Source organism: Microcebus murinus, chromosome 6 (assembly GCF_040939455.1).
Source record: "Microcebus murinus isolate Inina chromosome 6, M.murinus_Inina_mat1.0, whole genome shotgun sequence".
NCBI classification, from domain to species: domain Eukaryota; kingdom Metazoa; phylum Chordata; class Mammalia; order Primates; family Cheirogaleidae; genus Microcebus; species Microcebus murinus.
In genome coordinates, this window is record NC_134109.1 from 8,857,486 (window position 1) to 8,870,650 (window position 13,165).

General features: G+C 34.0%; 1 protein-coding gene across 7 annotated transcripts in view; it reads right to left on the reverse strand.

The window, feature by feature from the left end:
- Nucleotides 1-6,016: 6,016 nt before the first annotated feature.
- Nucleotides 6,017-13,165, reverse strand: part of VRK1 (VRK serine/threonine kinase 1) — an 85,095-nt gene continuing 77,946 nt past the window's right edge. For 4 of the 7 annotated variants that reach the window (XM_012791064.2, XM_076003733.1, XM_076003729.1 and 1 more), the window contains exons 12-13: nt 11,298-11,388; nt 6,017-6,434 (exon numbers count right to left, since the gene is read on the reverse strand). In XM_012791064.2, coding sequence (XP_012646518.1) covers nt 6,403-6,434; nt 11,298-11,388 — 123 coding nt within the window. In that variant the 3' untranslated portion in view covers nt 6,017-6,402. Of the gene's footprint in view, nt 6,435-9,846; nt 9,919-11,297; nt 11,389-13,165 lie in introns of all 7 variants that reach the window. The other 3 variants (XM_076003734.1, XM_076003730.1, XM_076003735.1) reach the window with 2 other exon arrangements.

Here is a 13,165-nt window from a genome sequence, read left to right on the forward strand (position 1 = left end):
GATTCCAGGAAATTTTATTTCTATTCAGAGTTGATGGGTAAATGCTCTTTTCCTATAAAAACCTAGCAAGGACTGAGGAATAAGGATGGAAGAAAACAGACGCTCCAGAAAGCACAATTCAAAAGAAAAAGATCCTTCATCTATATAGAATTAGATTCTCCCTATAGATATTTAGGTCTAAAAAAGGCAACAATAAATATCTGACTGCTAAAAAGTTGAGCTTAGGAGGAAAAAATGTTCTACTTCTTTGCTTCATTACAGATACCCTCATTATGGCATCAGTTGAAGTGCAGACTAGCTCTCCTGTGAAGATTTATCATGTATGGTGGCCACTTTGAATCGGAGGTACTGGAGTCTTTAACATTCCCTAGTCAAGTGTCTCCCTGCTGTGCCTGTAAATGTCAGTCCAGTTTTTTCACGGCTGCGCGCACAGATTAGAAACAGCAGGAGAGCTTGGGAGTATGACTACAATACCAGTAAGGACACTTGTCTTCGTGGCACTGCTCAAGTGATTCTTGGAATGCAGGACCCTGCTGTTTTCTAATATTTACACACAACTGGAGTCATCAAGAGCAGTAAATGCAGTCTAAAGGCAGCTTGCTTCTTTTGTGTTAGGGACTTTACATTCAAATAGGGATATCAACAATAACACCAAAAAATATTTTCTTTAAAGTTTCATATTTCCCCTCAATTTTGCTGCTACAAGAACAACCAGGTATTATCATAACTGTTCACTTAGCTTGACCCTCCCTTCAAAACACTTTCTATGTGCATCATACAGTTCATTGGGAACAGCAGGTGTTTTGGACTCTTGACCTCAAATCGTGTTTTTGCAGACTGTAGCTTCTCTGACCTCTACAGGAACAGACGGGGCCCTGGAAAACATTTTGATGTAATTTCAGCCACCTCTGCTTTCTGAACACTTTGCATGACATATCAGACTTATTTTGGGGACTGTAGCACCTGGAATACAGACAGCTTCAAAAGCTTGGTTAGGAATTAAAAAAAAGTGGGGGGGGGAGCCTTCTTTAAATAATATATGGCAGGGTGAACTATATTTTTTTGTCATAAGCTTTTAAATACCTGCTAGGGATTTCTGGACTAGAAACTTAGCCAGAGGTTTGGGGGAGGAGGAGGTACACAAAGACAAGATCATATACCTTTGCAATTATTAATAGAATGTTAAGCAGATTAGAACATGCAGGCTTCATACTTCTCCCGGTGAACTGACTCGGGTTCACACCAAAATATTCTGTAATAGTTAATGAAATAAATGAAGACAAAAGAATAAATTTTAGGTGTTTTTTGTAGGGTGGAAAAGGATTAAAATGCCCAGGATATGAAAGGTCTTCTTAAGGATCTTGAAGGCATATTTCTGTACCTTGAAAAGTTCGAGAAATATACTATTGGTCTCTTCACCAGGCTAATAGAATCACTTCCCAACTGTAACTTTCTAGTCTTCAGGTTCAGCACAACTTTTAGTTGCTCTACCCTGACTTTTGAGTATTAACACATATTAGTACCTTATGGGGAAAGTTTGACAAAGTGTGTAAAGGCCTTTTTCATGCCTGAGAATTATACCAAAGACCACCACGATCTGTACCATGATTTTTGCACAAGGCCAGAGAGAATACTGAATACAGCAATTTTTCCATTTATAAAGAAGTTGTTGCCCAGGTGTTATAAGGTTTCCATTTTACATAATTATGATCATTTTCACTTGCTTCTAAAAGGTATCAGAAGCAGAAAGACAACCTACAAAAAATGGAAACAGATTTCAGACTGCTGTCTTATTTCCTCCCCATTCCATACTCTGGATGCTCTCAAGCTCCTTCCTGCCTCTGCACCCCAGACACAAAGATGATCTAATAGATCATCTCCACTCATACTTCTGATACTTCAGAACATTCTAACAAACATTGGGCTTAAGTTAAAAAGAGAGTTTTTTTTGAAAATCATTTGCAGTGGAAATAAAACTAAATTTACTTAATGTAGTTTTATAGGTAACTTCATGATGAGCCAAACTACAAAAGTCAGGAATGATCTTAAGTTGCAAAATATTATGCCATAATAAAAGAAAACTCACCATTATATGTATAAACACACCCTTAGTACAGTGGAAATGGTAAGCACTTTATTTGTATAATAACACACAAGTGATAATGAGAATTATCTAAACCATATGGTCAGCAGTATACTGCAGAGGATTACTAATATAATGTATGAGGCAATATGTATATAAAGACCCTTTTACAAATAATTCTTTAGTGTGTCTTGTACTTTCTATATAAGTAGAACTTAATGAATGAGCGGGTTACAGAATAACCTGTAGAACTTAAAAAAAAAGCACTATAAAATTTTATCTATGCAACTATTGTAACTATAAGAAGTTAGGCAGACATGAAAGAAGGCTAAGCATAACATAGCCAAAGAACAAGAGTTTGATTTCTGTAGTGGTGGCAGGACCATAAGTGAATTTTTTTTCTTTCATTTTGATTGCTATTAATATGGTCTGGGCAATAACTAAGAATAAGTAAAATGGCATTAATTAAATCAGTGTGGTGCTGGCATAAGCACAGATCAATGAAATCGAACAGATAGTCCAGAAACAGACCCTGGCATGAGAACTTAATATGTAATAAAGCAGGCATCACAAACCAGGGTGGAAGAGGGGTGGGAGAGATAATTTATTTAACAAATGGTACTGGAGCTACTGGTTAGCTGTTTGAGAAAAAATCCATTGTGATCCCCATCTCATGGCACACATATACCAAAATAAATTCCGTATGGATTGAAAATTTAGAAACATTACGATCGACAGCCTAGAAAAAGTCACAGTAAATACTTCTTATTTCTGGATGGAAAATATTTTAAAACAGTGGCAGAAAATACAATGAAAAGATCAATAGATTAAAGCCATTAAAACTAAACTTCATAAAAATAAAAAATATATCAACAAAAAATAAATAGGAAAAAGTCAGCAACAAACAAGACAAAGGGTTAAGGTCAATACTATACATAAGCAATACATACAAATAAACCAAAGAGAAAATAGAGTTTACAAATAAAGAACTGTTCAGGTTCACTAGCAATCAAAAAAAATTTACCTTATCAAATTATAAAAATAAAACTTAATATCTTAGTACATTTGGGCTGCTATAAGAAAAATACCATAGACTAGGGTGGCTTAAACAACAAACACAGTTCTGGAACTGGGAAGTCTGAGAACAAAGTATCAGCAGCTTCTATCCCTGAAGGCCATCTTCCTGATTTGCATATGGTCACGTAACAGAGAGAGACATCATCTCTCTCCTGTCTCTTCTTATAAAGGCACTATCCCATTCATGTGGGCTCCACTAATCACCCCCTAGAGGCCCCGCCTCCAAATACCATCATCTTGTGGGTCAGGCCTCAACATATGAACTTTGGGGAGTGGGACACGAACATTCAGTCTATAACCCTCAAGGATGACAAAAATTTAAGTTGGGTACTCTGATTTACTGGGGAAAATATTAAAATAGATTTTTGCAAAGCAATTTGGTAATACACATCAAAAGCTTTCCATTTCATAATCTTTGACCCAGTGGTTCCCTTTTGAAAATCTAGGAAAATATTCATACATGTTGACAAAGATTTCTGTCCAATTTTGCTTAAGAACATTGTTTATAATATCCCCAAATTGAAAACAACTTAAATGTCCAATATTAGGGAAACAGTCATGAAAGTAACATAAATCTGTAAGATACCATGGAAACATAAAAGTTGTGTTCATATAGTATCTGTAATAACATGAAAAGTATTTGTTAGCTTTAAAAAGTAGACTATAAGATTTTACATACAGTATAACTATTTAAAGATAAAAATACACAGAAATGACTGGAAGAGAATGGGTAAAAATATTAATAGTGGTTGCCTGTGGGTGGTAGCATTATGGCTTGTTTGTCTCTTGACATTTTTCTGTATGTCCTAAATTTTCTACAAGGACCATATATTAATATACCTTGATGATAATCAGAAGAATACAGAGCATTAAAAATAGAATTTTAAAGAACAAGCATACAATGCTCAACTGTACATATCTAGATCCATACAAATACATATAAATTTATATTCCCACCACTAATTTATTACTATGTAACTTTGGGTCTTATATGCACATTTAATTTAGTAATTTAAAAAATCAGTGGTTTATAACTCTGGCCTGTTAGTGTTTGATTTGTCTTAAGAGATCACTATGGAAGAACACCTAGAAGCTACTTTACTTTAGGTTTTAGTTAGTGAGTTACTGAAGATTAGTTGCTTTCTAGAAAATGTAGAACATATACAAATCCTGTTGAATGAAGGATAACAGCCTGGCAGAGGTGCCGATCCACAACAGACTGGAAAGGCTCAGTTCACTAAGGACCTAGGAAAACAGCAGGGAAGGCAGGACACAACTGGGACAAGAACACATTAGAACATGGAAGCTGCAGGGTGAAGGGAGAGGAGAGAAGGCAAATCCACTCCATTCAGGGATTGAAAATAAAAGAAAAACATTTCAAGATAAAAATAATAAATATAAAACTGAAAGGGACAAGAAAAAAATGCATCTCTGAATGGCAAGGAGATTGCTTAACCACAATAAAGGAAGTAGGAAAAAATAGTACAAGGCAGAGAACAAAAGAATAGTAGAACAAGGGACACAGCTGATGAATCAAACTGGCCACTGTGGCTAGTAGTTTGTTATTAACTTCTGTAGCCCTGCCAATACAGTAACATTCAAGAAAATGCCAGCACTTGTTTGAAACAATATGTGAGGAAATATTTGTTTTCTTAATATTTAACCAACAGGTTTTGCTATGTTTTTGTGTTTTGAAAGATAAAAAAGGCTAAGACATATACACAAAAACATATCACACACATTTTTTCCTATTTTAAGCATCAATGTGTTTAAAACAGAACTTGAAGTGTTACCAATAAACTTGGGATCATAGCACCAATGAGTACCAAAATCCCACATTCTACAAAAAGCTGGAGGAATGTCTCCCCCAAATCTAATTCTCTATTCTATAAGAAAGACACATAACTCTAGAACTTCAGGAAGCATTAAAAGATTAACCTTCAAAGGAAAATCTGTATATGTGTTTCTCATTTTTCAGTATCTGACCATTACAGTGATAAATGTTTCACATAACAACTAAATATCCACATCAGAAGGCCAAAAGTTTTAGTCTGTGTTGGTTCAGCATTTCTCAGACTTGGTACAACCTTGACAATGTCTGGTAAGCCAATATCCTCCCTTTATTATTTTCTTAATATTTTCTTCAAACTAACTTTTTAAAAAGTGAAATACCTACTATAGATTTAATCACTAGTTTAATGTACTAGCTGTATTTTGACTACATATTAAAATACTTAAATAGGTAAATAAATCTGTGTCCATGTAACACCTAAAAACATTGTACATGCTATACATGGTAAGGTGTGCTGGCTACTAGAAAATATATTCCAATCCCAATTTCTCTGACAAAGTAAATTCTGAGGAATGTATCTTGAAACTTTTCATAAATATATTAAAATTCCAAGCTCCTGTGCCTAAGGCAACTAAAAAAACTTCACATCTTAAAAATTTCTCATCATTAAAACTCTAAGGTGCTTGGTTTACTGTACAAATATTATATGCCATAAAAACAAAACTTGCAAGAAAAACAATCTCCTGGGAATGAACAGGCCATATATATGTCTAGTTCACAGGACTTACTTAAAAGAAGCCAGTCTTTATAGAATCTTTGCCACCGCTTGATAATTTATCACCTGTTTTCTTATCATACAGCTTGCATACTTATGTAATTCTTACGTAATCTAACTCTCAAATATGTACATTTTCTCTCTCACAGACATACATACTCCATTTTTTCTTTCATATTCATTTCCCTTCTTTGTACCACCTGTCTCATATAGCGGGTGCTCAATAAATGTTTATGGAATAGAACAAAATCAATACAAATCAAACCTTATAACCATAACAAATTGTGCATTTGTATCAAGCAAATGAGATCTTTATTTTAAGTTTTGGATTTCCTTAAAAGTGAGGACTCTGTCAAACATTTTTATCCATTCTGGGAAATGTACAACAATTAGCAAAGTACGTATCATAGTAATTTTTCTTGTATGTCCTTCAAAACCTCAAACATAGCTTGAAGTAGCTTAAAGAGTATAACCTGAAGATTATGAAATTTCATAAATTAGCCTTTAATAAATTGTACAAAGTATTTTAATAAAAAAGTTTGTTTTCCGAAGACACTGGTATTTAATTACTATTCCCACCCCACAAGACTCACATGAAAATAAAACACTTTAAACAGAAAAGGAGAAAAAAAATCAAATGAAAAGGAAGAAAAGTTCAAATTCACAGCATCTGAATTACTTCTGGACTCTCTTTCTGGTTCTTGAACCTTGAAAAAAAATCAAAGAAATGTAATCATGAATCAGTAAGTTATAAAAGCAAAAGAACAAAAAACAGAAATATTCCTATATACAGTTAATATTTAAAAATCTAACTGACTGATAAGCTTGCAGAGCTTATGAAATTTGCACACAAAAGTACAATTATATACCATGCAAAATCTTAGAAAATTTTGTCAATTTTTAATGTCAAAAATTATGCTAATAAAGCCTACTTTTTTAGCCATATAAAAATTCTTAAATTTTTAAAATGTATCTAATTTACAGTGATAACAAAATATTTCTCCCCAAAATTTTTACTGTAAAATTTAAAACACTAACACCAAATATAAATTGTGGCGATAAAAAGCATTTATTCCTTGGGAGAAGCAACAAGGTTATGCATATAAGAAAAGCAAGGAATTTTATTCTAAATGAGTTTCTTTTTACAGTCTATTAACTATACTTTTCAGGCAGAAGAGCACTAGGCTATTCTAAAATGTAAAGTCTTTTCCACTAGGAATAATGTAGATCCAAACTTAGTAGCCTCCTAGAAAAGCATCACATCTGAAACTGGTCTAAGTCTCTATGACAATTCTCATCCAACTCTTCTTGGTTTAAGAACAAATCAGAGATTCTCTATTGGGAGCATGAGAATTCTGACTCAGTAAGGAGGCTTTTCCCCTCAACCACCACCACCCCCACTCCACCTCCAACTCTGAGCACAGCAGAGTCAGACCGATATGCCTGATCCCAGCTGCCTAGTGCTGGCAAGCGAGGTGTGGCCATTTCCTTCCCACTGCCTCATGCTGCACTCTGCCAGGAACGAGCAGGGGCACCAGAGTGGGGGACTGTGAGATGCCCATAACTAATCAATGACCGAACTAAACAAAAAAGAGATCAACATTTCTTTTCTGAAAAGTACAAAGCATTCTTTGAATTAGGCACTAAATTTCTACCACACATTGTGTAATAATAAACAGTCTCTAAAGGTTTTCTGATTAAAGGTTTATTAACTGGAAAGTCAGTTTAAAAAAGCGCTTTTTATTTTTCCAAGTTATAGTTTCTATTTCATTGTCATACAGTTCAATTAAAGCAAACTTCAGACTTATATATATGAATATCCTTTTTCCCTGCTACTCATAATACGTAACTATAAACTATGATTGATTTAAAATTTTGTGGTTTTTCTCCAATTTTTGTGATGTGGCCTTCTATTAAAATATCCCAAGGTAGATTTTGAGGTTTTTATTTCAATAATTTTGAAATTAATTCTACACACAAAACTGAAAATGTGATAATGAGACTGGCATAATGAGCTATCACAAAATCAAGGCCAATAATCAATACTATAATACACCTCCCTTGCGGTATATTTCTGAAACTGTAACATTACAAAAGACATTAAAGTAACAACAACAGAGCTATATTAAAATAGCATTATTCTCATTAATGTCCTAATTTGATATTTTACTCTTAAATACCATTGCTGCTTTCCCCTCTTCAATCTAAAGTTTCTTGCTGCAACTAAAAATGCTATCACTACCTGAAATTTATTATATAATCAGTCCTAAGCACCTTGGAGACTTTGCTACATGCATCAATATTTTCCCTAATAATCACTTCTAATTGTTGCAGGAAAAAAAATCTATCTTCTTGTCTCTTCAAAATATAACCATTTTCATAACACATTAGTACTGGTAAAAGGTCTAATCATAAGACTAATGTATATATTAATAATTTGACGTTTGAAAAATAACATATACAAGTTTGGGATACTCCTATGATTTTATCACGCAGAAGAAAAAAAACAAGTGGGAAATTTCTTTGCATGGTGCCCTTAAAAATATCTGTTTCTTGACTAGTCATGCTTTCCCCAAAGATTCCTCGGGAATGGTCCCAAATCCAAGGGGATAAGCAGCAATGATATTTAATTTAAGAGTAAAATGTCAACTTAGGACCTTAATGAGAATAATGCTATTTAAATATAGCTATTTAGTGTCCTTCAAACATTCAAAAATAACACCAACAAGAGTAGTCTTCATTTTATCAACAGGAGGGACTAAGTATACTAGCCATAAATATCATGTCTATATTAACTAATTTTTAGCACAATTCGAAAATATTGGCATGGTTTTGAAATGCCAGACATGCATGGTTTTTTAAGGCTTATCATTTTGTGAGGGGGAAAAATTACTTGCAGCAAATAACCAAATTTTCTCAATTGGTAAAAATTATGCCTTGCATAAAAATAAAAGGATTAGAGGCCTCTGTTCTTCTTGAAAACCACCCCATCACCCCCTCTCTTTCTTTGAGAAAACCCTACACAATACACATTTTGAAAGCTTTCAGAATGTGTTCTTACACAATAGACCCCCAACTATTCAAAATGAGTTTAGGTGTATCAAGAAAATTATACACGTTTTTAAAATGGTCTAAATAGATATTAAAGGAAAGTTGCTCCCATTTTGCTAGGCATAGCATTCTGAAAGATCACACAGTGAGAAAAATCTCTTACCATATTGTAAATCATAAATTGTGTTTGAAAATAAAATTGTTAATGAAGAAACTGACATTTCTAAAGCTGCTGTTAGAGGTAACCATTCTTGAAACACGTTTATGACAAAAAATCTTAAAGCCCTAAAATACAGAGCTCCCTGAACTGTATTATATATTTCTTAAAAATTAAAAAAATTGAAATATAATAATATTTCATCTCCTTCAAGTTACTTTAAACTGATGAATACAAAAATATACATTTATAGGAATCCTTGGCTTTTTCTTTTTTACTGGAAGCAATAACATTTTACTATCTCAGGTAATATATCTCTCATTTATGAATATTTTGATAGTAAAATACCTTAACTAGCCTTGTACTTTAGGGGGAAAAATTGCAATGGGAAAATAAACAGCATTTAAGTAAAGCATTTCAGAGTTTATATGAATAAGGGAGATTCTGATTATTTATATTCTTAAAAAGTTATGTCAAAAAAAATCTGAATTGGTCTCCTTAAATTATCCATGAATCTACTCTCTTTTGTCATTAATAAAATAAGGAAAGTACTAACATTTTCTCATGGGAAAAACCATTAATAGGGGACCTTATATTAAAATTTTAAGTATAAAAAAACATTTTCATAATTATATTAGAATTTGAAACCATTTATCTATCAAAACAAATACCTCTGGTGCTCATTAGGCAAAGTTCAGGTAACAAATGACATCCAGGCAGTAAAGAGAGACATGAGTCTTCCCCATGCACAGCTGTGACTTCGCCTTAGACTTAATGGGTATCAGCCTTACTAGGACGATGGAGGACCTTTCCTAAACTAAAATTGACAGTTTTAAAATTTAAAGGATTTTTTTAATAGTAAGAATATTACTCTATCTTTATAAATGCTCCTTAATTTTGTTCCCACTCACTGTCATAGCTGCTGCTGCTAGCCTCTGGCTGAGACATGCTTCGATGTATTGCTCCTTGGGACTCCTCACTTCCTAATAACAAAATGAACAAGACGGGAGCAGGGGAAAAAGACAGTAGCGAATGGAAGAAGGCAGCAGAAAAAAAGAGAGGGACTACTTCAAAACCTTTAGCCTCCAGAGTGAAGTTATATATTCCCTATTCAGGTAAGACAAGTATTCTTTGTGTAAAAGCAGATAAACCTAAGGATGTCCTACCCACAATATGTAATGAAGAAAATGTTAATAAAATCAGGGCAACGATGATTCTCTCTCAAAAAAGCCAAATACCTTGCTTTCCACAAATATGCATCAATGCCACTGTCAAAGCCAAGGTAAAATACATTACTGGCCTTACTCAATAGGGCACTTATGCTTTAATAAAATTTTTAACAAAAATAAGCCTTTTTCCATTAAAAATCAAAAAATATTTCAGGATCAACAAAACAGTAAATAAACAAAAGGCAGACCAGAGAGAAATCTTTATTAAGGAAAAAAAAAAAAAGCATTGTGGACAGCACCGCACTGAATCTCTCCTCATTGAATCAAGTAAATCATACCTTAGAAAACTTGGAACACACTGACTGGCAGTTTATTAAACATACCAAAGTCCAACCTACTTTTGTCCTTTCTAGATGCTGCCTTTGCTAATGTCATTTCTGAAACTACTCCATTATTGGAAGTGCCATCAATCCCAGTTTATAAGCCATATAAGACACTTCATACTTGGTTTTTCACTTCAAGAGCTTTGGAAAGTGATTAAGTCAAAGTTTTAATTCCTTGCCCCTTAACTTGTTCAGAGAAAAGAGGAGTCGGCAGACTTTATGGGGAACAATCAGGCAAATGGAATTTGGCAGTTGCTATAAGCTCATGTCTGACTCCTGACATCCACTATCATACCAGAGTCATGTGAGATCAGCATGAGCAAGAAAAAGACACTGGCCTCAGAGTTAAGAGTTCTGGTCTCTACCTCTAATCTTTTCATAGTAGCTCTATCATTTACTTTGTTTTGTTTTTTCTTTTAGAGATGGCGTCTCTATGGTGCCCAGGCTGGACGTGAACTCTTGGACTCAATCAATCCTCCCACCTCAGCCTCTTGAACAGCTGAGACTACAGGCATGCACCACCACGCCTGGCAGCTCTGTCATTTAAACACTCAGTGGCTTGGGCTCCAAATTTGCAAAATGAGGCTACCTCCCCAGTCCCAACTTCCTGATTATTGTGAAGAGTAAATAACATAATGTGTGTACAAAAGACACTGTGATACATACTATACAAATATAAGATCTTATATGATATTTTCTTATAAAACCACAATGTTATGACCCCTCATAGTTAACCCCTCATCTAGTGGGAGGAAATGAAATTTGTGTCTATCTATGGAAGAAGAAGTTAAGCAAAACTATTCAACTTACGGGTTTGTATGGCCTCCTCTGTCTGTGTATTTGAGCATTCCATATCTTCAACACTAGATTCTGTGGTTTCTTCAATTTCTTTCTTTCGCTTCTTACACATAAAAATTTAAGAAAGAGAGAGAGAGGGAAACAGGGATGTAGTCTGATGGTTAAATAAGTAAATATACAAACTAACCACATGGTATATATAAATGTACATAGGTATAGTTATGTTAAAACATATAAGAAGAATATCCATAAGTTCAGGATAGTGGTTAAGTAAGGGAAGGGATGAGAGATGGAAGAAAATGGGAGTAAGAGAACTTTCAATTATACAGTTAGTCTGGATGGTAGGTACATTTGCTGCATCTACCTCTAACTTTTCATGCTTTATGTAGTTCATCATTTAAAGATATGTTTTAACCATCATGACTGACCATACAGAAACTCTCTTTTAGGCCAGGCGCAGTGGCTCACGCCGGTGATCCTAGTACTCTCAGAGGCCGAGGCAGGAGGACTGCTTGAGCTCAGGAGTGCAAGACCAGCCCTAGCAAGAGTGAGGCCCAGTCTCTACTAAAAACATAAAAAAATAAAATAAAATACTACTACTACTACTACTAATAAAAGAAGCTCTTTTTTAAAATAAAGTGTTTTACAAACTTGCTATCTCCCACCACTCACTCAGACCAATGATACTTACAATGTGGGTGGGAGTACTGGGAAGAGAATAATCTACTTGATAAATGGAAAAATATAGCCTCACCCTGTTTATTATATAACTGGTTGTACACTGGTGGTAAAATTCTATTCATCAATCAATAATGGCAAACTTCTAATAAATGTTTCTCTTTTGGCATACCTTTTTATTAAAAGTTTACGAGGGCCATAAGCCTTACTGAAAATGAATTGCCTTAAAAATACAAAGCACCCCTAAAATCCCCAAAACCATTTGAATTTCCCACCATTTTCTCAGGCCTTTCCTATTTTTCTAGTGGAGTGTTATTTAGGAGTTAGTGCCTATATTCTGTAATTATCCATTCTTCCCAAATATTCGCTCAAGTTCATTTTATTACTTTCTAATACTACAACATTTTCTAACATATCCAGTCCTGTGTAAAGTTTTAAAATTCCTTAACATCTCTACATATAAGTATAATTAGAAGAACATTAGTAATAAATATAAGACTTTTTGTATTTTTCATAACTTTATCCCCATGTAGTTTTAAACTTAACTGGGTTAAAATCCAAATTTTAATTCAAAGTTTCTGTAGGTTGCCTAAAATAAATTTGCATTATTTAGAAAACCATCTGATATGTCCCAAATTTCACAGATTCACAAAGTAAAAGAATGTCCTCATTTATATATTCTAACAATTAATAAGTTAAACTTCATCTGAGCATGTTCCTTGCTGCAGGCCATTTTGTATACAGCTAGGAAAGAGGATAATACCTGCTGACAGCACACTATTCTTTGTCCTAATGGCAACCATGGGTTCTGTTCCAAAGAGAACTACATGGGAAAGCTGAACTCTACTCAAGCCATATTATCTTAAAATCTCCAAATGGTCAGAACTGCTATTACATATGTATTACGATTAATCCCACTGTTTCAAAAACATTCTTAAGGTGGCTATGTAAAGATTAGAACTTGGAGATACCTACCATGTTCTTAAAGAAAATGCTTCACATACATAAAAATAAAAACGTGACTAAACCTTCAGAAACTTTAAAAGGCATTCATTTAGCAGATTTATATATGGAGGTACTGTTTCTCAAAAATAGCTCTAAGAGTGGCTATAACTTCATATAACTGATGAGAGAAGGGAAGAGTGCCTTACATCTTTCTTTTCCAAAGTGTTGCTTCATGATTACCATCTAAACCCTGCTGG